We start from the raw sequence: 26,353 nt of genomic DNA, 5'->3' as shown, positions 1-26,353 counted from the left end.
GACCCAGGACTCGTGTGGGGTGGGGGTGCACAGGGTGGTGGCAGCTCTGCCCAGGGCCCTCACCCGTGTCCCTCTGTGCTGTGCTGCCAGCCCTCCCCAGCTCACTTTTGCCCTGTTATCTGGCCGGTCACACCCTGCCCACCCCGGGCCCGCCTGTCTGCCAGCCCGTCGGCACCACAGTTGACGGTCACGAGGAAGGAGGCCACGGAAGGTGGCCCATCTCCCTTCCAGACTGCAGGCAGGAACCGAGACAGAGCTGCCCAAGGAGGCAGTCGTGGGGGGGGTTGGGGAGCAGGCGCTGCTGGGGAGCTGCCAGAGGGCTGGGGCGCCCAGGCACTGGACGATCGCCCTGCACGGAGCCCCAGCGCCCCACGGCCGGCCCCCAGGCAGCCCTCCCCTGCAGCCCTCGGTTCTTGTTCTCCGGTGTTCCCGTCCCACTCTCCCGAGGCATTCCAGATGAAGTCAGAGAAGGAGGGTTTCCACAGACTTGCGCTCACCCAAGGAGGGCCCCAAACCATGAGGCTGTGGGAAAACACTGAACCTCACGGATGATCAAAGGCCCCTGGGCAAATAATCAGGTACCGTTTCTCACCGATAGAAAAGGTCAAATTCTAAAAAGGAAAACACCCAGCGGGGGGGTGAGCTGGCACTATTTCCCCATGGGGCACGTTGGCAATGGTTCTCCAGAGCTGTAAGTCAGCCCAGCAGTTCCTATGCTCAGACTTCTCTATCAAGGGTGTTCATTTTGGAAACAGCACTGTGTCCCCGTGAAGGATGGGATCTCCGCAGACCACCGTGGCCACCTCGAGGCTACGGGGCGCCCTACCTCCTCTGCAGGGGAGCGGAGTGGAGGTCCCGTGGCTCTCCGTGGGCAGGTGAGCAGTACAGACCCCGTCGGGGCGCAGGGGGTCCTAGGAAGGGGCCGGAAGGGGCCCAGCAGGTGCGGGGTGGACAGTGGCTAGCTGGGACCCCGCTTTCTGCTTCTCTAATTTTCTGATGTTTCTGTGGCATGGCGGCCTCATCCACTCGCCCTCCCCCCGCCCTGCAGCCCGACCCAAGGTGAGTCCCGGACACTGACTGCTGACTGGCTCACACATTTCGGCCCAGAGATGAGTTCTGAGTTCTCGCTTGTCTTTGTTCCATTTCAAAGGAACAAATGGAATTTGTCGTTCCAAAACCAAGTCCACGGGCCAGCTGTGGACACTTGCTGTGGGCAGCGTGGCGGCTGTGTATGCGTCAGAGGGAAAGACCACAGGACCAGGGGCATTTAAATCCTGGGGAGCTAATGAAGGACACCCAGAAATCCAGGAGAAAGCATCAGGGGCTGTGTCCCGAGGGGCCGAGCAGAGGCCTGGCAGGTAAGGGGATTCAGGTGGAGGATAGAGCGGCACCCGTGACAAAGGACTAGTAGCCCTACAGACACAATAAAAATGGGCAAAGCATATGAATAGGAACATCCCACAGGAAGAAATACAGAAGAGACCGTAAACTCCTTCACTTTTAGGGTTTTCCTCCAAAACTCCCCGCCGAGAGCCAGGGCCAGCTGTGCCTGTGGGCAGCCACCTGCTGGCCCTCCGGGGCCTCTGTGCTCCCCGCGGCTCCGTCCCCTGGCTGCGCCTCAGAGGTCCGCTCGGGAGCTCAGGGACCCCCGTCTGTCTGGGGGCCGCTGCGCCCTGCAGCCCCGCATGTAGCATGGCCTGCCCTCCCCGCAGCCTGTCACCCGAGCCAGAACATTCCCCGTCCCGCCTGAGCTCCCCAGCAGGGGTTCTGTCACCTGCCACCGTGGTGCCCTGGCCGGCACACACCCTCGCCCCACGGCCCCCGGAAGAGGTGGGATGGACCAGCCTGCTGTGACCCTGGGGTGCACGGGTCCAGGGGTCGGCCTGAGGGGGGCGCGGTCACGGGATGGATGACCTCCAAGTGCACCCGCGTCTCCTGCTCTGATAATGGGGTGGGGCCATTATTGTCCCTGGAGCCTCCCCGGCAGGGCACCAGGACCTCTGACGATCTGGTCCTGTCACTCCTGCCTCAGATAGAGGCACCTCCCGCACGTCACTCTGGAGCTCCCACCCATCAGGTGCACACGCGGTTGGTGCTCTCTGGAACATTCTGCCAGCGAGCGCTGCTCGGTCTCCCCGTCCCTCTTTCCTGGAGCCTGGGGGGGCGTCCTTCTGTACCCCACGACAGCCCACCTACCGTGCCCATGCTTCTCCCAGGAGCCGGGGGACCCCTGGTGCCACGGCCCCGGCTTCCTGCCTCCCTCGTGGCCTGGGGTACACACTCTCCAGAGCCCACACGCAGGGCCCTGTCAGGATGGCTTTGCGTGATTGCCACTGAGTGGGCAGCTGACGGGTAAATGGTCATCCTCGCCCACGAAGAGAACCCACCGGTTCTCCGTTTGTCCATTAACTATCCCCACAAACAAGCCCGTGCCCTCAGGCACACTAACAGAGGAGGACGCACCAGGGCGAGGGGTGTGTGCCTGGGGTGGGGTCACCTCTCCTCGGGCTCCCTGGGTCCCCCCTTTGCCTTCCTTGTCTGTCAGTCTGCCCACAGTTGTCCGGGTCACCCCGACCTTCCTCAGGCTGTGACCTTCAACAGCAGGGCACAGAGAAGGACACATGTCACCAGACCAGACCCCTGATTTCACACACGGGGAGACCTCCTCAGAGAGGGGAGGCGCCAGGTCCAGGCCTCGCTGCTCATCTGCCGGTCCGGTCAGCAGTTCTGTGAGGACGGTCCAAAGGGGAACATGACCCCCGAGGGGTCTTTTCTGGCCCAGAGGCCCTGATCGTCTGGGGGAACATCGAGCCCATCCTGCCCGAGGTGGGAGCCGGCCTGTGCTCGCCTTCCCACCTGACCATGCGAGGCTGGTCCAGCGAGCAGCTCTGAGGCCGGGCGCGGACCAGCTGAGCGCCGCTGGGAGAACCTTGCTTTCCTGACGGAAAGATGGGCTGTGGGTGGTGAGAGCCCCCGATGGCCCCCTCCCTGCCTGGCTTGGCCCCCGCAAGACAAAGGGTACCACACAGGCTTGGGTGCCCCCCTCCAGCCCCACCTGCCCCCTCTCCTGGAAGAGGCAGAACCCCGGCTCGGTTATCCGCCCCCAAAGGGTTTGCTCCCCCAGCCCCGCCCCCACGTGCCGGGCACACGCCAGCCCAGGGCGGAGGGGGGGAGCCGATGAAGGGAACGCAGGCATGAAGACCTGATCCACTGCGCCAGCATCCTCCTGGCCCCTCCAAGCCCAGACCCTGCACCCCAGACACGGAATTCTAGAACAGCCCGAGGCCTCTGCCCTCACCTGCGGTGTCCGGATTGGGTGAGGCGGGTGCAGCAGGGCGGGTCTGAGCGCAGGGTGGGCTGGGGGCTCCTGGGGCTGGGTGAGGGCTGGGTGTAGGCTGAGGTTTCTCAGTTTCGGCTGTGTGGTTGCTGATGGTGGCGGCTTTCTTGGCTCCTCGGTGCCAGGGACCATAATTTCTGCCCATTGAAGTCATAATTTACTCCCGGGAAAATAAACATTTGGGATTGTTTGCTGTGACGACGTCCCATGAATCTTAATAGCGTGAAGTCTCTGGGTTTCCCTCCAGGGGATGGGCTCCCACCCTGGCTCTGGCCTTCTGAGCAGGACCCGTTATGTGTCCGAGCCTCAGTCTCCGTGTGCGGCATGCGGGGACCTGCTTCCTAACAGCATGTGACCGCCGCCTGGGGGGAGACGTGACGTGTTGTTTGGGACCACCCAGACTGCGCAGTGCCCCCTCTTCTGGAAACAGACCTGCCCTCGGGCCACAGGCCAGGCCCCTGACCCGGGGGACGCCCTGGGCTGGCCAGCAACCCCGGAGCCCTTCCTGGGGTGGATGCTGGGTGCGGAAGAGCTACCCTTGGGCCGTATTGCTGAGCTGGGGCGCCAGGACCTGGCTGCCGTGGAGCCAGTCCTGGTCTGTGGCGCTCAGCCCGCGGGCAAACGGGCGGCCCGCAGGACCAGAGATGGGGAGAAGAGGACAGACGTCTGTCCTGCGCACTCGGGCTCTACTCTGTCCCCGGGACAGGGCTCCCTGTCTCCCCTCTGATGCCGCAAAGTCCCGTTCCTTCCTGGCTCTCGAGTGTGACGCACTTCACACACCTTACAGGTGTCGCCGACCACAGTGGGGCCCTTCCACCCTGAGGACCCCACAGCCAACGTTCCCCTTGTGACCCAGCCCCTCAGCCACAGCTGGCTGGTCCCTGAGCACAACATATGGGCCCCTGAGAATTTTGGGGAGGGGGCCCTGGTAGCCTAGAGGGTCTGAGAGGGCAGCTGCCGGGTTCCTGCTGCTCTCCCCACCTGGTCCCAGTTCCCAGAGGCCAAGAGAACCTCGGGGTGGGGAGGTCCAGACGCCTGGCGGGGCTTGTTGCTCCCGTGCACAACAGGGTAAACACTGAGTTGGAGCTGGGACGCCCTGCAAGGCACAGCTCGAGGGCCCGGGGGAGCTCGAACTGCTCTCGCCCCCCGACCGCGATGGGCAGGAGGCCTTCATCCACCTCCCGGCCGCATGGACACGGTCTGCCCAGTGTTTCCCTGGGGCCTCAGGGCCAGACCCCGGCAGCTGGCCCTGTTGCTGCCCAGGGGCGGAGGCGGGAAGACCCCCAGCCTCAGTGTGTGCTGGGCGCGTGATCCCACGCAGCGCAGTGTACCTTTGGTGCAGACCTGAATCGCACAGCAGTCGGCTCACCCCCAAATCCACGGTAGCCTGGAACCCAGGCCACGCCCCTGAGCACGCTCTCCCCGGGAACCAAAGCCGCCCCTTGGATTTGAGCCCCCCGTGGCTGTGCCCGAGGGCAGCTGGGGGCCAGACCTACAGAGGACAGGTCTCTGGAAGGAGCCTGGGAATCTTTGCTCTCATCAAGTACTCTGGAAGATTCTAAAGCTCATGAGTCCAGAAACCCAGCCTGCTCCCTGGGGACTCCCTGTCGAGTGGCCAGTGCTGCCTGTTCCCAAAACACCTCGGCCCCCAAGGCCGGGGCGCCCTGGGCCGACTGCACGGCCTTTCAGGGCTGTGTCCCCAGCCAGCTGTCGGGGACGTGTGCCGAGGACAGCAGTGCTGGGCGAGAGCACCCACGGGCAGGAGCTCGTCCGCCTCTCCTTGCCATCTCAGCACAGGGAGGATGACAGCCCGGAGGTCGCACCGCCTCCCCACGGAGGCCCTCTGCAGGCGCGCCCGCTGGATCCCCGCGCCCGTCCTGCGCGCCTGTTACTGGCCCCACCGGGCAGCTGGCAAGCGAAGAACCAGAGAGGGGTGGTCGCTCGCTCGAGACACACGGCGTGTAGGCAGTGGGGCTGGGCTCACCCCCAGGCTCTCACGCCCTCCCAGTCCAGCAAAGTTAACTCAGAAGATGGCACAGTCCCAACGGTGGAATACGGTTCAGCCAGAAAAAGGAACGCGGTCCCCATTCACGCAACAACGCCCGTGAACCTCCAAAGCCTCATGCTGAGTGAAGGAAGCCAGCCACAGGCTGCCTATCATCTGCTCCTGCTTATGTGAAATGTCCAGAAGAGCCACGGACCTAAGGCAGATCGGCGGGGGCAGGAGGACGGGGGGACTGCCAAGGGGTGTCGGTGTCTATTGGTGGGGATGGAAATGTTCCACACAGCTCCACTGAAAGCCGCTGGCTCGCATGCACTCAACTTGAGTCATCTCAAGAAAGCTGTTCCAAGATCAAAGCAGACCCAGACACCTTCCGAGCCCGACCGCCTTGTCCGAGGGGGCAGGGGCCGGGGAGGGGCCAGGCTGCAGGCAGCAGTGTGCCCGTGAGGCCCCAGCGGCACACCTCGGGGTGCAGGGAGCCCCAGAAGCCGTGGCGGAGCCCGTTGAGAGGGAAGGCCCCAGCGTGGGCCATGTGGGGAAGAAGACCTAAAATAATTCTAAGAACCTGAAACTCTGGGGAGAAGTGGGGGCTGCTGTGGTCACCTCGAATGGGGAACTCCTCGTGCAAGGAAGGAGAAGTTTTATCTCGGGGGGTTGGGGGAAGCCGGGCAGGGGATGGCGGTGGCGGGGAGGAGGGGGAAGGACTCCCACGCAGAAACACTCGAGTTGAGGGGCCTTGTCTGACTGTGACGAGGGAGGACTCCCCCCTTCTCCAGATGGGGAGACTGAGGCTGGGCCCGCTGCTGTCTTTGGGGGCTATGTGAACACGGGCCCCAGCGTATCTGGGTCAGAGTTCTGCTGCCCCCACTGCCAGCCACGGGCCCACTGTGTGGGTCCCCTCTGAGTCCTCACCCCAGCTGGGCCCTGCCAGGCTCCCATTTGCTCGACCGTCCTGAGCTGAGGGCCCACGTCATGCGGGGCACCATCCAGGGCACTGGGGGTTTGGGCGAACGGGGTGAAGAGCTGGCCTCGTGGTGTTAGGTTCCAGCAGACAAGAGCAGGTCAAGGGCTGGGTCACTTAAAGCCATCCCGGGGCAGGCTCTGTGCCGAGTGCCAAGGACACTGGCCTGTGGGACCGACCCGGGCCTGCCCTGACCAACACGACCGGACAGTCCCATGGATAGCTGCTGTGGCCCCTGACCAGCTTTGGCAAACCGGGGCACCTCTCCATCGCCGACACACGGCTTAGAGCCCCTGGCAGGTGACGGCAGGTTTGTGCAGGACTCACGTGGAAAGCCAGGCCTGGAAGGAGTGTGGGTGCCCGGGGCCCAAGAGGGGGCTTGGGGCTATCACAGCAGCCTGGAGGTCTTGGATGGGAGGTGAGGCAGAGGCCAGAGGCGGCGTGGGTGTGCTGTCCCCATTAAGCTCGGGCACAGGAGAGAATATTCTAGAAGTAAGTTAGCACGATGCTGTGATTGTCAGAGAGGCTGTGGGGGGACAAGACGGAGGGAAACCAGGCGAAAGAGAGAGAATCAGGAGCGGAGGGTGGAGAGGAGGGTCTCGGGGAAGCTTGCAAAGATGACAAAGAAAACGTGGGAACAGGGAAACGCTGCTGTCTGGGCCCTGGGAGGAAAGGTTGGCTCTTAGTTTAAAAGCTCCAAGGAGGACGGGTCTGTCGTCCCCTCGGGTGATGTTCAGCAGAATCCTGCAGGGCTAAGACGAGACCCTTTGAGGACGAGCCCAGGACCCCAGGTCACCACTCCTGGCGCCTGCGCCCTCGGGAAGCCCCTCAGACACAGGTGGTGTTACAGTGCCGTCTCAGCAATGGGGCTGAGGCCAGTGTGGCCCTCCCCTCGTCCCCCACGGCCAGTGAGGACGGCCATCGGTGGGATCGTCGCAGGGGCACCAGCTCCAAGGACCTCGAGGGGCCAGGGCGCAGAGGCTGCTGGAAGGCAGCAGAGAAGATGAGAAATCGGAAGCCCAGCAGTCCTGGTCTGGGAAGGGGCCTCTGGGATGGGGACAGGAGCCCCGTCATGGTGGAACAGCCATCTGGGAGTAAGGCTTCTGCAGAAACCTTGGTTTTCCTTCAGAGAAGGGCTGGCCCAGGGTGCATCCTCTGTACCTTCTCTCTTCCTCTTTCTTCCTGCCTGGAAGGCAGATGTGATGCTTGGAGGTGGTGCAGCCACTTTGCAGCCAGGAAGCCACGAGGAAGAGGATGGTGGAACAGGAAGAGCACAAAAGCCTGGTCCTTGCACCACCTGCTCCACTCGCCTCTGGGCTTTCGTCATGTGGACAAGAAGAGTTCACGCTGCCGTCAGAGTCTCCGCTACTTGGCACCGCACACAACCCTACTGGACACAGGCTTGCCAGAGTTAGGAAATAAAAACACAGGATGCCCAGTTAAATCTGCTTTTCAGATTGACAGTGAATCATCTTTAGTATGCATGGGTCCCACCCTGTGTCTGGGACATGCTCATCCTCCACAGTTGATCTGAAGTTTGACTCTTAACTGCAGCTCTGTTCACGGATGAAGTCATGGCAGCCGGAGGGGTTTGAGGTCTCGTCGCGAGCAGGTGGTGGGAGCAGGTGTAGACCACGTCCGCTGTGCTCGGGGGCTGCCCTTGTCGTCATTCTGGCCTGGCGTCTCTAGCACTTTCTTAAACCTGCCGTCATGGGACGTGCAAAGAAGACTCGGAAAAGCCACACGACTCACAGGACCGAAGACAAGAGAGAGAAGGCAAGCAGTGGGATGTTCTCCTCGGACATTTTCACTGCATTTGACAGAAGTGTCAGTGGTCCATGGACTGCGGGGGGCGGCTGCCCCCCAGGGCTGGTGTGTGGCTGCTGACCCAGGACTTGAAGGGAAGGGGATTTCGAGTTTGCCCTGTGTGCCCGGGGCCGTCAGAAGCACCTTGTTGTGCGGGATGCAGAGGCCTCGTCTGCACTGAGCATGAAGCTTCTTTGAGGCATGGCCATGCCCGTGACATGCCCTGGAAGGGGCACCCAGGTCCCTGGACAGTGGCCTGCAGCCCAGGCCAGCCAGTGGGGCCAGAGGTCCACTTGAAAGGACTGAGAACCGACATCCAGGTTCTTGGGAACCACATTTCCAGGAGGGGCACTCGCTGAGCCCCGCAGAGCACCTTCCCCCACGTCTCCTCTGGCCCTGGGGGTGCTCAGCACGCCCCCAGTAGAGAGGACTGGCATTACCCCAGGAGGACATCCCTAGCGCCCTGCACCTGGGGGGTCACAGGGCCAACCCCTGCCCATTTCTGCACACAGACGTGGATGCTTTGGCTTGCTCTGGAGGTGAGCTCGGGGGCACACCCCCCATGTAACACACCTGTGCCCACGCTGTGGTCCGCGGAGGAGGAAAGAAAAAGAGCCTCCGTGCCCTCCTCCTCTGCCCTGACGCAAAGGCCACCGGAGGCCCCAGGTGGGGACACTGGCTGGGCAGGCAGGATGGGCACTGCGGCCAGCTCGCTCGACAGCACCCCTGGAGGCGAGGCCCAGGGCAGGAGGGAGGTCATGGGCCCCAGGCCCCGAATGCAGGGGTGAGGCCCAGGGCGCCCCCAGCAAGGCCTCTGGTGAGGCCCCATGGCCTGCAGGACACGCACGGGAGGGTTGGCGGGAGCCCTGAGGCTGGAGTAAGTGTTCATCTCTTGCTATGGTTTTATTTTTTATTTTTTCAAGAAAATTATTTTTCCTGTGGTGAAAGACAGAACGGAAAATTGCCCATTTTAACCATTTTGAGATGAATAATGCAGCAGCGGCGAGGGTCCTGACGATGCGGTGCAGCCCCCAGCCCCGTCTGGCTTCAGCGCAGAAGGGACCTGTTCCCATGACCTGTCATCCTGGTGCCTCTCGCCGCCTGCCACCAGGGACCCGTTCCTGTCTGTGGGTGGGCCTGCTCCTGGCATCCCGTGCGTGCAACCACGTGGCAGGAGGCCTCGTGCCTGGCTGCTCGTTCTCAGCATCCCGGCTCCGCACTCTGCCTTCCCGGAGCCGCTCGCGGATGATGCTTCTAGAGCACCCAGGTCCCAGGCGCCATCCCGGCGGGGAAGCGAGCGGCAAACGTCAGACCCTGGTGAGAACGGCCTCCCGCTGAATCCCGGAGGGTCTCGGCTCAGCCTGGTGCTGGCAGGGGTGGGTGGGCAGGCACAGGACTGGGTTCGAGGCCTGGCCCAGCCACAGAGGTGGTGAGGCTCCTCATCTGTCTGACCTCCCGTCTCCTCACACTGTGGGTGGAGGGCTGTCGGCCGGCAGGGGTCTCCTCAGAAACAAGAGGGACCTGGCTTCTAGGGAAAAGAAATGGAGAGCCTGACGGCCCCCCAGGCCCAACCCCTGCAACAGTGTCTACAGCCAGGGGGGTCTTCAAAACCCGCGTGCACACGGCCAGACTATCCAGGCGCACTGGCAAGACAGCTGGAAGGCATCGGCGAGGTCCTCAAGTGCCACGTTGTTCCAGCAAGAGCGTGGGCCTGGGGTCTGCACATTGCTGTGGGTCACCTCACCTCTCCTGGCTGGAGTCCCACTTCACACCTCCCCTGCAGGGGACTCTGACCACAGGCCTTTGTCTCTGGGCATAAAACCCAGCAAGGCTCCCTGCCTCCCAACCTTCCTCTGCTGGGAACAGCTGTCCCACACGGGTGAGAAGGCACCAGGGGCCCTCAGTCCTCTTGCTGCTGAGCAGGCTGCCAAGGGTCAGCGGCCCTCGGGGGGTGTGCCTTTGTGGACTTTCTATTGATGTCCATTAGATCCCAGACTCTAGGTCAGGTGTTAACCTGTAGGAAATTGACAAGTTGCAAACCATTTTTGTTTCATAAAAAAGGCTGTGCTTTACTGACTCAGTAGAATGTCTCAGGTGACATTCTGTTTCCACGGGATTTAAAACTGCCCATGTCCTCCCTTGAGTCACATTTGCCAACCTGCTGGTTTCTCATCAATGAGGGAGATGCGTCTTTGACACATGCTTCCTATATGTTCATATAAGAACATGTTCTTAACATATGTTTTTAAGTTTTTGAAAGGTGTACTTTGGATTTTCCTTCCTGCCTTCCTAATTTCTTCCTCTTCTGCCCGTCCATCCATCTACCCATCCACCTGTCCACTCATCTACTCATTCATCCCTCCATCCACCATCTATCCACCCACCATCCATCTATCCATCCACCAATCCATCCACCCATCCATCCATCTGTCCGTCTATATCAGAATTGGAATTCCAAAGTGAGACAGTTGGGTCATTTAATAACATGCTTATTTGAATTGAAAGCTGACAGATAGCAGTCTGGGTGGAACGGCCCCCAGTGAAAACCAGTCCTGCCGATTTGGTTTTGTGGTGACTAATTCTGTGTGCTAAACCCGCAGCTTCAGAGTTTTCATGAAGATAGGCCCCAAGCACATATTCAGTATAAAATATACCATAAGCCAGACAACATGACCTTTGACTGTTTAAACAACAATGTTCAGGTTGGCACCTGGCACCTGGCACCACCATCAAGGGTCCCGTGTCTGCTCGTTGGTTTAGAAGGACGTTCTCGGCGCCACATCTCTCCCCCTCCGCCCCCAGGCTGCAGTCTCACCTCCCCCACATTGCTGTGTTTCAGACTGAGGTGGGCACACGCCTGCAGAGCAAGGGTCTGTGAGACAGGTGTTTGCCCTCGTGTGTTGCTCACTAGCCTCACACACGTCTGCACGAGGTCGGCTGCGGGTGTGAAGACCTGCCCTTCTCGCAACCCTGTGGCCGGGCTGTGGGATGTAGTAACCCTCACCTTTGCAAACCTCTCTAGTGGCCACGAGGTCACCGTTCTCCACCAGAAAAGCAGCAGCTCAAGGTTCCGCTTGTGTGACTGAGCTGGGTCAGGCCGATTTGTAAGAAATATCACCTTAAAGGGAACTTGGCTTTTTCAAAGCAATTTTAGGGGACATGCGGGCGAAAACAGTAAGAAACCATGGAGACACTGGGTTCAAGACTAGTCCCTGGCGTCCAGGATGGGACAGTTCCCTTCGCTACCGGGGGCTGCCGTGCTCTCTGTGCCACATGCATGTTCAGTCTCCTTCACAGAGACCAGAGGATGATGGGAAGTCGTTTCTGGGAGAGCTCGGTGCCCAGAAGCGCTGTGACGGCCACGCCCACCATTTATGATGACACGCCTGCCCCCTGGTAGCCCTGCTGGTTGCTCGGGGGTCCCAGGCCTGCTCCCATGGGCAGCGCTGCCAAGTCTCCCTGCCCTCTTCACGGGCTTGATGGGGCTGGACCCTCCGTCGTTCTGTTTCTGACCCCCCAGCCTGAGCCACGGCCCCCTCTGCAGTGCGGTGGGACCACGTGGGGGATGTCCCGGGGGCTCAGCGGCAACTGGGCAGACGCAGAAGCCCCTGCGAGCCTCTTCCTGCTGGAGGGTCTGAGGCCACTCAGAGCAGCTTTCCCAGCGTCCTTGGAGGCCTCGTGCTCCCAGGCTGACACGGTTCAACACCCACACGACGCCAGGGTCTGCCGCCAGCCGACCTTCCTCCCGTGTGCTCGGCAGGAGAGGAGGCTGGCGGCGGGTGGGGAGGTTCCAGAGCGAGGGCCACCTTCCCGGCCTCCCCACTTGCAGCTGGACAAGCCCCACGGCCTCACGGGGGCCGACCACTAAGCCCAAGCGAGGCACCCCCCCTCCGTGCTCTGCCTCCTGCCTCGCCTCTCTGGCTGGTTCCCACACATGAGAAACCTCCAGAAGCCACAGCCAGCCACGACCTCCAGAAACATCCACGCCGTTGCTGGACTCTCGCACTGTACGGAAAGCCTTTACCTGCGGGAGCTGGGAGGCAGTCTCCCTCCAGCCGCACCCGAAGCCCGGCCTGGGCTCCTGCAGCCAGAGAGAGCTCAGTCAGCTGCCCGCACCCACGTCACATCATCGCGGAGGGAAGATTGGGAAAGAATACATCGACCATGATACCTTCATGTAACAATGTAAAAGACCAAAAATCACAGTGTGTCTGGGAAGGACACATACAGATAAACATAGTCCCTTGGATGGTTGCAGCCTCGAGGCGCTAAGGGCTGACATGTTCTTGCCCCGTGTTACAGAGGAGGCTACGAGAAGGCGGTGGGGGTCCAGCAGTTCGATCCAGACGCCCCTGGGGCTGGCTGAGGGGGTCCTGCCCCCACACCCGGCCTGAAGCAGCTCGTGGCTGGGGCAGCCTCCGGGGGCAGGCACGGCGCCTGTGGTAATTCATTTTTGCAGAGAAGCGGAGGGGAAGGACAGGCTCTTCAACGAGGCGCGGAGGACCCCGAAGCCTCTTGGTGACATGCGTGCCAACTATTTCATAACTTAAGTGAAAGGGAGGCCACGGACACGAGCGAGGAGTGTGGTGGAGGCCCAGGTGCCACGAACGGGTCGGACCAGTCCCTCCCAGCCCCCGGGTCCACGGACTCCGAGCAGCCTGCCGGTGGATGGGGGCCACATGTGGAATGTTCTGTGTTCCCACAGCCAGAGCAAAGGAGGAGAAAAAAGCCAGTGCAATTGGCTTTAATGCTGTTTTGTTAAATCTGATCACTTGCACAGGTATTCAAAGTTAAAAATCATTAAGGTATTTTGCACCCGATTTTTGCACAAAGACTTTGAAAGCCGGCGCCAGGGTGACTCGGGTTGGGGGTGCACTGAGGCTCAGCGGGGCCCTGTGCTGAGAGGCAAGGCCCCACTGTCCTCATCCTCGGGTGGAGGGCTGAGCGGCAGGGCTGTGGGTCCAGCTGTCTCTGGGTGGCCCTGGGAGGGAGGGCCGGCGGGAAGCACCTGGCAGTTTCGGTTTCCGACAGGAAGCAGCCTGCTCCTATCTCCCTCGCCCCAGCTGCACCCTCTGCCCCAAACCTCTGGGTGGCAGCCCCTCCCGGAGAGCCCCCAGGTGGGGACAGCCCCTCTGGCTGCAGACAAGGAAGCCTGGCTGGGGGGCCGGGGCCAAACAGAGCCCCTTGAGGTCTCCCGGGCCTCCCAGCCCTTGGGAGTGTGAGGCCCCTGGGGGCCATGAAGGCAGAGAGGGGCTCTGACTTGCACTTTTTGTCACCTGTCTGTCACCTGCTTTTAGGATGTGTGGTCCCAACCTTGATGTAGAGAATGTTGTGGTGGTAGAGGGGCAGGACCAGGCTTGACGTCTGTCTGTCTGTCCATGTGTGCAGGCCTGGCTGAACATCAGGACAATGCCCCCCACGCAGGGCCCTGGGAGGGAAGTGGCAGAAAGCAGGGGCTGCTGAGGGTGGTCAGCGGCAGGGAAGAGGCCAACTGCTGCCCGTCTGGGCTCTGACGCTGAGCTCCAGGCTTGAGCGTTGGGGTCCCCTGCCCTGGCCGGCAGAGCCCTGCACACACTGGGGGCTGGGACCCTTAGGTCTCGTCTCTTAGTAAGGGAGCCCAGCTGTGAGGAAACCCCAGCGCCCAGCCCTGGAGCAGAGGGGCCCCGTCTCTGAGGAAACCCCAAGTCTCACACGGGGATGTTCAGGACTGTGTCGGGCTGGCCTCAGGGGCCTGGGATCTGAGGCCATGGGAGCTTGCGGTGAGGGGCACAGCTGGGGGGACAATGGGCAGAGGTCCCTCCTGCTCCTCCCGCTGGCCCTCCCTCCCACTCAGCTCTCCCTCGTAGGCTCTGCGAAGTCGGGGCTTTCCACAACACTCAAAATGCACCCCAACTTGGGAGGAAAGGAGGAAGCTCCGGGAGCCACAGGGTGGGGAAAATTGCCCAGTTCCTTCTCCACTGTACTGTCTCTCAGCCGCCCCAAGTGGCCTTTGAGGGAAGGGCCTGCAGGGGGTCACGGGCAAGCTCCCGGGAGGCAGTGACCATGGGGACCTGGGGGAAAGAAGGCTGGCCCCGGGGCTGGACGCTGTGCTGGAGCCGTCCCTCACCAGGCACCTCGGCCCCTCTGGGGGCTGCCTGTCGTCCCCACGTCACAGATGGAGACAGGCCTGTGGGGTTAGGGGGTTACCAGCCTGGCCCTCCCACTGCGGCCATGGTCTCACCGACCTGCTGCCTCACGGCTGAGCAGGTGACATCAGGGAATCCAGGCCATGCAGGTCAGAACACAGACCCCCGCCCAGGCCACATGCTCAGAGCAGCCTCCTCTGAATGGCTCGCGTCCCTCTCCTGAGCCTCCTCACCCTGTACCTTCGTCCTTCTTCACAGGACCCGTGAGGCTCCTCGGGCCCAAGAGAGGGGCACAGCCAGCGTGGGCGCCAGGCCCTCGGGTTCCCTCCCCTCCCCTGGGCTGAGGGCACCACGGACAAGGCCACGTCATTAGAGTAAGGACTGTGGTGGGGCTGGGCTCTGCCGTCGGCCCCGTGTGTCAGACCTGCCTGCTCATCTGTACCTCTGTCCCCTCCAGGCGGCAAGTCCCGAGTGGGCAGGTGGCCCCACACTGCTTCCTCTCAGAAAGGGACCCGTTTCCACACCCAGCCCTCCGAGAGCCGCACCAGAGGTCCACACCCCTCTCCAACCCTCAGCTGCAGGGAGTGCCGCTCAAAACCACTTTGAACACTTCGGTGGGGGGCAGTGATAACCCGGGGCCACGGTCGGCGCTTTCAAAGGGCTCCCCAGCAGCAGCCAGCAGAGAGGGCTTCCCTGGAGGGGCCCTGGGCTGGGCGGGCAGCCCTGTCTCCATCAGCTGGGACTCACGGGATCCAGGCGTCAGCTGCACCTGCTCTGGGATCCCTGGGGTGGAGTGAGCGGATCCCACCGCGGGCTCAGAGAGGGTCCAGCTGGGGGCATGGGATGCTGGGTGAAGCTTTCATACCTGGAGTGGTAGATGCAAAAGGGATCTCTTTCTTGAGGTCCCACCTTGGGGCCCTGCCTAGGACGTGCTGTGTGACCTTGAGCAGGTTTCCTGACCTCTCCGATCTGTGTCCTCATCTTACAATCAGGCTGATGACGCCTTGAAGGCTGGCTGGGGGAAGCCGCACGCAGGCCCAGGAAGGAGTCTGGAGTAGATTTTCCCAACCTGCCCCATCTGCCTGTCCCCTCCAGCAGCCTGCGGAACAACAGCAGGGTCCAGCTCCCATGTCCCTGTTCTCAGGGCTTGCTGCCGCCAGTGATACAGAGGGTGAGGTCCCCAGCGCTGTGTCCCAAGGAGAGTGTCAGGCCCACTTGGGAGACCTGCGCTGCCCCAGGGACAGGCCTCCTGGGGCTCGCCCCTCTCTCCACCGGCGGATTGCTGAGCCCCCAGCGATGCCGACCAGGCCCTCCCATCAGAGTAGAGGTGGCCCCACCCGGGGACGGGTCTGCCCAAGTTCTCCCAGACGCCAGTCCCGGTTGGTGAGCCCACGTGGGCACCACACCTGATTCCTCCTGACCCACCAGCGCTGCTGCTGGGGAAGGGGTTTGCACACCTCTGACCAGGGCCCTGGGCCCTGTGGCCAAGTGGGTGCTGGGAGCAGTGGGCAGGAAGAGTGGGGGCCATTCCTCGCTCCCATGGTCTGCTGCCTGGTACTGTCCATACTGAGACTTCTCAGGCTGCAAGGGAGGGGACTGTAGACCCCCCAGGGACACCCTCTGGCTAGGAGAGGCCGCCAGGGTCTAGCAGGAGCCACCCCATCCTTGTCCCCATCGCCTGGGAGGAAGCTGAGGCCCGTGTGGACACGCTTTGGGGAGTTTCCATCGCTGGCCACCTGGCCCCACCTCGGACTCAACTCTAGATTCTGAGCTGGTCCCCAGATCTGGAGGGCTTGACCTTGCCAGGTTGGGGCTAGAGGTGGACACAGCTGAGGGGGCTCAGGGGGGCTCCAGAAGCCCTCATGGTCTCAGCCAAAGCAGCCCTCTCCGTGGACCAGCTCTTAGGCTGACCTGTGACCCAGACCCCCTGCTTGCCACTTTGGGGAGGTGGGGGAGGGGAAGGGTCTCAGCCAGGCTCATTTGGTGGTGCCGAGTGACCTGTCCAGCTCCTACCATCTCCAGGAGGCTTAGACGCCAGGTGCCCCCAATAACTGGCCACGGGCTCTGCAGGTGTGGGTGCCCTCCAGGTCCATCTCTGAACACTTCCCCTTGGGGCCCAAAGGGTCAGCCCCCAGGTCCAACTCTGGCCCTGGCCCTCTTGCTGTGTGGCCCCAGCAAGTCACCCTCTGCTCGGGGCCTCAGTTCCTGTCATGACAGATTTGGGATCTTGAGAGCAACACAGGCCCCGCGGCAGCGGCAGGCACACGCAGTGCGCGGGGTGGCTGACCCTCCCCCAGGCAGGGGACGCGTGGACTCACACCAAGTGCTGAGCACCCTGTGAGCCAGCTGCCGTGGGCACCGGGGGGGCCTGCAGTGAGCAGGGAGCGGAGCCAGCTCGCCGGTGCCACTGGGGAGAGAGACGATAGATAAATACGGAGACCCAGGAAATGCCGGCTTGGTCTGTTGCAGTAAATGGAAGGGGGGAAACGCAGCGGGAGGGGGGGTGAGGAGGGAGCAGGGCAGATGCCTGAGGGAAACGGCCTCAAGGTGGGGGGGAGGATGGCACATGGAAAGGCCCGGGGGCTGGAAGGACAAGCGTGAGGGTGGGAGGCCAGGCGGAAAGGGGAGAAGCCCTCGGAGGGCATGCATGCAGGTGTGATGTGACCCAGCTCAGTGTTTCACAGGCTCCCTCTTGCAAACGACAATGACAAAGCAGCTCAGCAAAGTGTCACGAGAAGTGTCCCCACTGATGCCCGCCTCCATCGTGGGCAGCTGTCCGGCGATCGCCCCAGGGGGTTTGCCCACCCCGGCTGCGCACGTGGAACATGCACGTGGCGCTTTAATAACGAGAATTTCACCAGCACCCACTGCAGTCTGACCTCTGGCCCCATAACAACGGCTACGAGTGACCTGGAGTCCACGGGCACTTCGGCCAGCCCGCAGGTCCCCCCGGGGGTGGGTGGCACTCGGAGAGGCCTCTCTTCTCCCCGGGAGCTGCCCCCTGCCCTCTCCCCTCCCTTGGCTAGCAGCAACTGAGGCCTCATCCAGAGCAGATGTCTCTGGGGAAGAGCACTGGAGGGAGAGTCCTGGCTTAGCTGTAAGCAGCTCTGGCCTCTCCCTGGGGCCACTCTTCCTGGCTGCCCCTCCCCCGGGCAACTGTCGCCACGGAAGTGAAAGTGCGTGAGAAAGCCCCACACAGCTGGGTGCTGAGCCAGGTTAACACTACGCCTCTCTTTTCAGGCAAGATACCTTGAGAAGTGAAAGCCTTCTTTGCCTCCTCCAGCTGCCCCCTGGGGACCGCTTCCTCCAGGAAGCTCTCCTGCATCACACCCGCCCTGCAGCTCCGGCTTCCTGGACTCAGATTCAGGGTTCAGCGGATGGGGAGGACGTGGCTGGTTGGTGTCCTCCTGCCAGTTTGCCCCAGGAAGCTGTGGCATGGGGATGGCACAGGGAAGGGACAGGCACGTTTCAGCAGGAAGGGAAGGTCCCAGGGGAAGAATGCTCCACATTTACTGCAGGAGGGAGGGAGCCCTGCTTTCCCCAGGGAAGCAGAGTCTCCCCTCCACAGGCTTCCTCTTTGTCCTGACATGAGCCTCGGGGGATCGGGGGCTTGGCACGTGGAACCAGCCTTCTGGACTGAGTCCAGAGCTCCTCTGCCCTGCGTGGCCCTGCTCCCGTGCTCTGCACCCTGGAGGACCGTCCGGGGGCCTTGGGAGATGCTGGGACAGAGACGTGGGTGTGTGACTCCTGAGACTTCCCAACAGCCCTGCTCCTCTCCCTCTCCTGGGCTCTCTCCCCGCTCCTTTCCCTCAGGCGAGGGGAGGTCAGCTCTCAGACCTCTGTTTAACCTGTGACCTTGACAAATGGTTCCTCATCAAACTGCCCATTCTCCGTCCCTTCCTGGTCCTGCTGGATCCCTGCCAGGACCGACCGATCTGGCAGAGGCTCTGGGACTGGCTGCCTTCCCCAAACAGGCCCTACATCCATCTGCAGGGGCAGCACAGCCACGTTCTATCACACCCTTGCTCTTGCCTGCTGGGTGCCCCTTGGAACGTCGGTATCTTTTTCTGAGATGGGGAGTCACCGTGTCACGCAGGGCTTGGCAGGCCCTGAGCCGCAATCTTGACCTAGGAGCCCCCAGCGCTGTGTTCGGGGGGAGCAGGAGGTGGGGGATAAGGTCACCTTGGGTCTGGGGAGGGCTGAGTGGAGGGAAAGGCCCCACGGGGTGTGGGCCGAGAAGGGACAGGAGGCCATCCTTCATGTGGCGACAGGATAGACCATACCCAGCAGCAAAGTTGCTAACGGTGCTTTGGCACAGACGTAGGTGCATGGTCATGGCCATGTCACAGGTCAGGCGGCCTGAGGGGCTCGGCCCTGGGCCCTCACTGCAGAGAGGGCCTCATGCATGCTCCCACCCAGATGCCCCGGGCCTCCCTGTGTGGGTCTGCCAGTGTCCCACCGTCCCCACAAGCATGGCCAGACACGGTGGCTGAGTGAGAAGTGGGGATGGTGGGGGTTGGGCCAGGGACAGCCTTGCTCCCCTGGAGGCCCTGGGCCTCCCTTGCAGCTGGAGGCCCTAGGCCCAAGCCCTGACCATGGGCTACGGCAGAGGGGGACTCTGGGCACCTTTCCCCCAGTCTGCTGCCTTGATGCAGATGGGACAGTTGGAGATCTGGTCACCTGCATTGGGGGGCCCCAAATCCAATGACAAGCGTCCTTCTAAGAAGAGGAGAGGACCTAGGAGAGGACAGCGACAGAGGCTGGAGGCACGTGGCCACAGCGGGAGCCCCGGGAGCCTCCGCAGGGTGCGTAGCCCTGCCCACGCCTTGATTTTGGACTTCTGGCCTCCAGGACTGGGAGGGAATAGACTTCTTCTCTAAGCCACCTGGTTTAGGTAATTTGGTATAGCGGTCGCAGGAAACTGATAGAGCGGGGAAGGGCTTGCCAGCAGAGAACGTGCCAGAGAAGAGCCTATGGTCCCGGAGAGGGGACAGTGAGGATGGGGGATGGGAGGGCATGATGGGGCGGATGAGCCCGTGCCCTGAACCCCCCCACCCGGGGATCTCGAGCTAGGCCAGCTCCAGCTCAGGATGGCACCGGCCCTGGGGTCTTGCCCACACCTGCGAACATCCCAGCCTACGATTGCTTGGATTCCTCCATGGACGGGATGCTCATTACCTCCCTGGTCACACTCAAGCTGCAACCTGCCACCTGGACCCCACCCTGTCCCTCTCCAGTGACACAAAACAGGCCTGACTCAGTTTTTCCCCAGGCCGGTCATGGTAAGCTGTCCTCCGGCCTCCTCTGCTTCGGGCTACATCAGAGGGCTTCCAATGCTTCCGTCCCGGCCCCTGTGCCAGGTGTGCTGGCTCCCGCCTCCTGTTCTGCAGGGGGTACAGCAGCCTGACCTCAGTTTCCCCACCCGCAAAGTGCGCTGCTGGAACCAGAGTCTGTGCATGGCTCCTAGTACATACAGTCGGCGCCTAATAAATCCGAGCGAAGTAAACACTCCTCTAAAGGGGGTCGCTCCTCCCACTACGCAGTCGGGTCCACCACCACGCGGGGTCCTGACAGATCCTGGACCTCGGCCACCAGCAGGGCTGGGGGGCCCCAGGTCCCCGGCGAGGCTGCTCAGGGGCCCCCAGTGCCCGGCAGTGGGACCTGGTGGCCAGAGGCGCAAAGTTGTCCGCTCCACCCCCGGCGCCCGCCTCGCGCCACGCGGCGTTCAGAGGTGTTTGCTCTCTGACGGAAGATGTTACTGTCTGTTCTGTCCATAGTTTGGAGCTACTTCATGTGTTCTAGAGGTCTCCAAGGTTTTCATGGACTCGGGGTACCTGTGGGCCCCGGAAACTGCAAGGTCGTGCTGTGCTGCCCACAGGCCTGTCCCCCAGGCCCTCAGGCCCCCAAAGGCTCCCCCGGCCGGGCCCCACCTGCTGCTCCCAGCATCGCAGACCCCCAGGCGCCTGGGGCGGCCTAGGGGCACGATGTCCCCCAGCACGGCTGTGGCCGTCGCGCGGGGCCAGCCAGGAGATTAAGGGAAGACACAGTGTGAGCTCCTACAAGTCAGAGCATCTCAGGGCTGGGACTCCTGTGCCCACGGAAGCCCCCAGCCCGACGCACTCGCCAAGTACCCAAGGCTCCGTGAAGCCCGCCGAGTGAGCAGTGAGCTCGGGATGCACAGAGACCATGGGGTCAATAAACCGGCAGCTGGAATTCTGCATCAGAGGTCCACCCAGACGATCTGCTCTGGGTGCCTGCAGCCTAACCAACACCGTGGTGACGTGAGCACAGCCATGTTCCTTGACACCTCCTGGCCCCAAATTCCTTCCACAGGTTAGCCCCACCCCATCCGAACAGAACGGCCTTCAGCAGCTCTCATGCACGCCCCCAGCTGCCTTCTCCCCCATTAGCCTCCAACAGGCCATTAGGGAGCCTCAGGACAGGATTTGACACGTGGGGAAACTGAGGCCCCGGGGAGGAAGGCCTGGTCTGAAGGCACCGTGGCAGGTGGCAGAACCAGGCTGCTGGTTCCAGGACAGTGGGGGCCGCCCCAGGAAGGGAGGGGAACTTGACAGGACCAGAGCCCCTGGCCAGCCTGAGGGGCGGGGGGACCATGTCCAGGGCCAGCGACCTGGCACCTCCTTCTGGGTATCTTCAAATCACCCACCTTGGTGGAAGCCAATGGCGCACGCATTATTGTGTGTCAAGGTGGGCTTCTACACAGCTGTGTTCTGGTCTGAAAGGTCAGGTGACTGATGGAGCCCCGGGTCAGGGGCTGGCCCTCGGGCCCCTGGACAGCAGCAGGGTGGGGAAAGAGGTCTCTGCAGAGGTGATGGGGACACGCCTGGGTCAGGGTGTCAGGAGCCCACCTGGACTCTGGACATGGCTGCGTCAGTGGGACTTGGGGCTAGGAGCTCTGGAAGGTTCCAAAGGCCCCCTGGAGCGTCGCCACGTGGCGTGGGCTGGGGAGTGGGGCTGCCTGCTTATAGGCCCCCTGAGGCTTGGGATGAGGTCCTATGAGGCCCCCAGGGACTTTGCAGTGGGGGTCAGGGGGTGTCAACGAGGCCTCCTCCTGGAGCCAGCAGCCCAGGGGGAGGGTGAAAGGCCTGGGTCCTCCCTGCCCCCCCACTTCCCTCTGACAGAGACTCCAAAGGGCAGGAGTCTTGGCAGAGCTTGCTCAACGGTGGGTACTGGGGTTGAGTCCTGGACCATCACTCGATCCTGCGGCCCTGGGCCAGGCCCTCTTCCCTGGGGCCTCAGTGTCCTTGTCCCACCCCTAAGTCCTAGTGTCCTCCCAGGAGGAGGACTCTGGGTACCTCCCACCTGTCTGCACACCACCTTTCTCACCAACTCCTGGGACCCTGCCCGCGGAGGAAGACAGAGCCCACTCCCTCCTAGATGGGCCTGAGGGGGCCACCGCCACTGCCTCAGGGTGGGGCCCCCACAGCCGGCCTGGCACCTGCCAGGTCCTCCCGGGGCCACCTGTCCCAGCTGTGTGGGACTCGCCCTGGGGGAGGCTGTGTCGGTGTTTGAGGTGAGTCAACACGGCTGGCTCGTGCTGTCAACAGAGCCGGGCAGGCAGGCGGCAGCTTGGAGATGTCACGCTCTGGCCACCTGCTCCTGCCGCCCCCCCCACGCCCCACCCGCCATCCCCTTACCTGGGCCGCCCTTCCTGGGACCCCGGGGCACTGAGCAGCTGGTGGACGCCGGGAGCCCGCTGTCCAGCAAGGGGGACGCCTGGGACATGGGTCTGCAGGTGGGTGTGGGAGACAATCCTCGTGCTGGGTGAGAGGTGGGCCGCCTCCGGGGGCCAAGGATGGCGGTGCGTGCCCCTCCTGACCTCGTGGGGTCTGGAGGGAAAGACCAGGGGCCGCAGCCAGCCTGGGTCTCTCGCAGCCCGAGGACTCTGCCCCCCGGACAGCTCCGGGCCTTCTAGCGGCCGCTGCCCGCCAGCCTGGGGAAGGGGCGGGAAGCTGCAGGGGCTCATGTGATGCAGGGCGGGCCTGGGGAGGCGCCGTGGGGGAGGTCTCCCTGCAGCCCGCAGACGAGCACGCAGCTGTGTCGCCCTGATAGCACGGCTGGGGGCCGGGGAGGCAGCATGCAGCTGTGCCCACCGCTTCCTCAACAGGAACCATCTGGGCCCGGCCCTGCCCGGCCTTCCCTCACGGCCATTCCGGTCTGACTTCCAACAACTTCCTCCTGCCGCCAGCCTGGTGACACCCCACCCACCTGCAGTCCGGATGGCCTGGAGCGCTGGGCATGTTTCCTCGAGCAGGGCTGGGGGGGACAGTGGCCATCCTGGAGGAGCCCCCAGCCCCACATGCCCCATGCACCTGTCCCCGCACCCCCCAAGCTTGCGCCCAGCCCTGCCTGCAGCCTGGGGTGCTTTATTCCTCTCGTCCCTCCCCTGTCCTCAGCCAGACTTTCCCCAGAGCCCACCTTTCTGGGGCCACTTCCCTGAGCATTGCCCTGCCCCCCAGTCAGACTAGGCGGTGCACCCTGACCAGCCACCCCCCAGTCCCCTGGGCTCTCCCTCGGCTGCCCGGGGCCTCCAGGAAGGACCACTACAGGGCAGGCAAAGATGCCCCTCTCTGTGCTTGGCCTCCTGGCTGGGGGCTCCTTGGAGATCCTTCCCCACTTCCAGACGGGTGCCTTGGGAGAAGAGTGGCCAAATTCTTTGGGATATGCTGAGGGAATTGGAGATGTTCCCCCAGTCTGAGGGATTCCAGAAACCGTGTCAGAGTCCTCTGTGACCATTCAGACCCCCTGTGTCCTGGAGCCCCCTCCCCACTGGGCACTCAGCAAAGAAGGTGCCAGGTCCATCATAGGCACTAAAAAGGCCACGTAATGAAGGCAGTGGTGGGACGGCAGCAGGAGAGCAAGCGGCCTCATGGATGAGACAGCATGGCCCATGCCCCTGCCCTGGCCAGCGGGCAGCTCCCTTGGGGACCCAATCACGGCTGCAGGCTCAGTGGCCTCACGTCGGCAGGTGTGTGGCCGGCCAACCCAGGGCTGGCCACAGGATTCTGTGCTGTGCTGATTGACTAGCACTAAATCTGTGGGTAATGCCTGCGCGTGGTAAGTCCTTCAAGTCGTGCAGAAGGGGGTCAGCCCTGAGTGAGACCCCTCCCCCACGGTGTTTCCTGCCGACGGTCTCCAGGGCCCACTGTTGTCACAGAGGTTTCAGTAGGGGTCCATCTGGAGTTGGTGCAGGAACAAGACCCTGCTTGTTCCTGGAAGCGGCTGCCCCATGTGTGTCAGCCCCGCAAGGTGGGCTGCCCCCCACCCCCAGGGTTCAGGGGGAAAGGAGGGTCCTGTGAGCCAGGGGCCGGTCCCTGCGCCTCACCTTTGTCCTCACGGCTCCTCCTCACTTCCTGCGCTCTGACTCTGGGTGGGACTGAGGGTCCGAGGGCCAACCTGGATGCCCCTCCCTGGCTGGTCTCCTCCTTGGAGTAGGGTGGTGATGGCAGGGCCCCAGGGCCCGGCCTGTTTGCAGGGGAGGGCCCTGCCCATGGCCTGCCCCTCAGTCAGCACTCCTGTCAGTACCTTGTCCTTGTTGCTGCTTTCTAGGCCGCACCCGGTGAGGCCCTCTGAGCTGGTGGGAAGAGAGACTTGGGGGCAGAGACCCCAGTGGAGGCAGCAGGTCAGCACCCGGGTGGGGCATCCCCCACCCCCAGGTCAGACAGATGTTCAGGGCTCACACCTGCAGGGAGCACCCCCCACAGATGGGACACTTCCACTTTCGGGAAGAGGCCTCCTGTCTGGCCTGCTTTTCTAGTCAGCAAGGCTCTTGGGGGATGGGCTGGAAGGAGCAGAAAGTCACCCAGAGTGGGGGGTAGGGACTGCCCTGGCCCTTGGTGGCCACCTTGGGGGCACCTGCCCACACCCGGCCTGCCCCTCCCTGGCCAGGCAGTTGGTGCTTGTGGGGAAGCAGACGTTGGCTGTGGCTTTCAGAGCTGGGAGATAAGGAGCCAAGGAGGAAGTGGCTGCAGCAGGAGGGGGTGCAGGAGGGGGTGGGGTGCCGGGCCTGCCCATGCTGGTCCTGTGCGGCTCCCTCCAGAGACCACTGCCGTCTGACCTGTCCTCCTTCCCTCCCTCCCTTACAAGTCCCTATGGGGCCACATGAGGGTTACACAGGTGCCCTGCTTTCTGGGAACCTACGGGAGACAATGAATCAATAAGTCCTCAATAGATGTGGCCCATGGGGCAGTCAAGGGAGGTGATTGGGAAGCTGTGTCTGAGGGATCAATTAGGAGCTGCCCCTGGGGATGTTGGGGGAGAGCATTCCATGTAAAGGGGCTCTGAGGTAGTATTACCTCCAGGCTTTCAGGAATCTGTAGGATGACCAGAAAGCTAGAGGGAGGCTAGTGGGGGACTGTGAAGGAGATGACACTGAATGGGGATGGCCAGGGAACCTGTTAGGCTGAATGTCTTATTTCTGCCTCCTCTTCTAGCATGTAGGAGCCCCCGTGACTGCTGGGTGAGTGGATGGATGGATGGGTGGATGGATGGATGGATGGATGGATGGGTGGATGGATGTATGGATGAATTGATGGATGAATGGATGATGAGTGGAGGGATGGATGGATGAATGGACGAATGGATGGATGGATGAATGGATGATGAGTGGATGGATGGATGAATAGATGATGAGTGGATGGATGGGTGAATGGATGATGAGTGAATGGATGGGTGAATGGATGAGTGAATGGATGGGTGAATGGATGAGTGAATGGATGGGTGAATGGATGGGTGAATGGATGAGTGAATGGATGGGTGAATGGATGAGTGGATGGATGGATGAGTGGATGGATGGGTGAATGGATGGTGAATGGATGGACAGGTGAGTGGATGAGTGGATGTTTGAGTGGATGGGTGGATGTATGATGAGTGGATGGATGAGTGGATGGGTGGATGGATGGATGGGTGAGTGGATGGATGGGTGAATGGATGGTAGATGGATGGATGGATGAGTGGATGGATGGATGGATGGGTGAATGGATGGTGGATGGATGAGTGAGTGGATGAGTGGATATTTGAGTGGATGGGTGGATGGATGAGTGAGTGGATGAGTGGATGTTTGAGTGGATGGGTAGATGGATGATGAGTGGTTGGATGGATGGGTGGGTGGATGGATGGATGGATGGGTGAGTGGATGGGTAAATGGATGGTGGGTGGATGGATGCATAGATCAATGGATGATGACTGGATGGATGGACGGGTGGATGGATGGATGGATGGATGGGTGAGTGGATGGATGGATGAGTGGATGAATGGATGTTTGAGAGGATGGGTGGATCAGTGGAAACATGATTCTATGCAAATCTCACGTCAGTCTGCTTTACAGAGGAGGGACTGGGCCCACAAAGGTAATGTCCTCAGTCACAAGCCCCCAGAATAGAGATATAAGTCACAAGAGGATATAAGCCCCAGAATAGGTCAGACGGGGGGTATGAGTAGCTCCACGTGAACCAAGCAGGGCCAGCACTCTCTAGCCCAGAGCCCAGATGGCTTATTCAGGGCAGAACAGACGAGGCCACCCCAGGACTAAAAGCCCCGGCCACCACTGCCCAGTTCAGGGTGCCACTGAGCAAACCCAGAGCACTAGGAAGTTACCATGTGCTCGGCTGGGTAGATACGTGGAAACTCTGCACATATGGGCAGGGCTTCAGGGATTCCCGGCTGCAGTTAGTTTATGGTGCAGCTCCTGGGGGCGGGGAGGGCAGCTCTGCTGGAGCCCGCCCTGGAAACAGCCCAGGAGCAGGCTGATCCTGAACCACCAGCCTCAGCCCTCCTGGTGCCGCAGGCCCCTTTGGTGATGAAACCAAAATAATGGCCCTTTTCTCAAAATACAGAAGTAGTCATGCCCACCTCCAACAGGGCGAGTTACCCCTAGGAAGCTCTTCCTAAACTGAGCCCAGCCGATCTTTCTGCATGCTGACATGTGTGAGAACACAAATGCTTTCATAGAATTAAAAAGGAAACCCATTATATTCAAATGTAGTTGCCAAAATGTTAAAAAAAAATTTCCAATACATGTGCTTCTTCATTCAACCATGAGTTTGAAGTAGTGATGAGCGTGAACTGCATTCTGAAACGTGATGGGACTTATCAGGCAGAAC

The 26,353-nt window shown here is 61.9% G+C and overlaps 1 protein-coding gene across 2 annotated transcripts in view; it reads right to left on the bottom strand.

Moving 5' to 3' along the window:
- The window catches only part of CBFA2T3 (CBFA2/RUNX1 partner transcriptional co-repressor 3), an 89,753-nt gene extending 67,595 nt beyond the window's left edge, over positions 1-22,158 (bottom strand). For both annotated transcript variants that reach the window (XM_035024600.1, XM_035024601.1), the window contains exon 1: positions 21,890-22,158. In XM_035024600.1, coding sequence (XP_034880491.1) covers positions 21,890-21,977 — 88 coding nt within the window. In that variant the 5' untranslated portion in view covers positions 21,978-22,158. The remainder of the gene's footprint in view (positions 1-21,889) is intronic.
- Between the last annotated feature and the right edge of the window lie 4,195 nt (positions 22,159-26,353).

This window comes from Mirounga leonina, unplaced genomic scaffold (genome assembly GCF_011800145.1).
Source record: "Mirounga leonina isolate KUSES-001 unplaced genomic scaffold, KU_Mleo_1.0 Mir_180, whole genome shotgun sequence".
Taxonomy (NCBI): domain Eukaryota; kingdom Metazoa; phylum Chordata; class Mammalia; order Carnivora; family Phocidae; genus Mirounga; species Mirounga leonina.
Note: the sequence above shows the minus strand (reverse complement) of the source record. Positions and strands in the feature narration are given on the sequence as shown.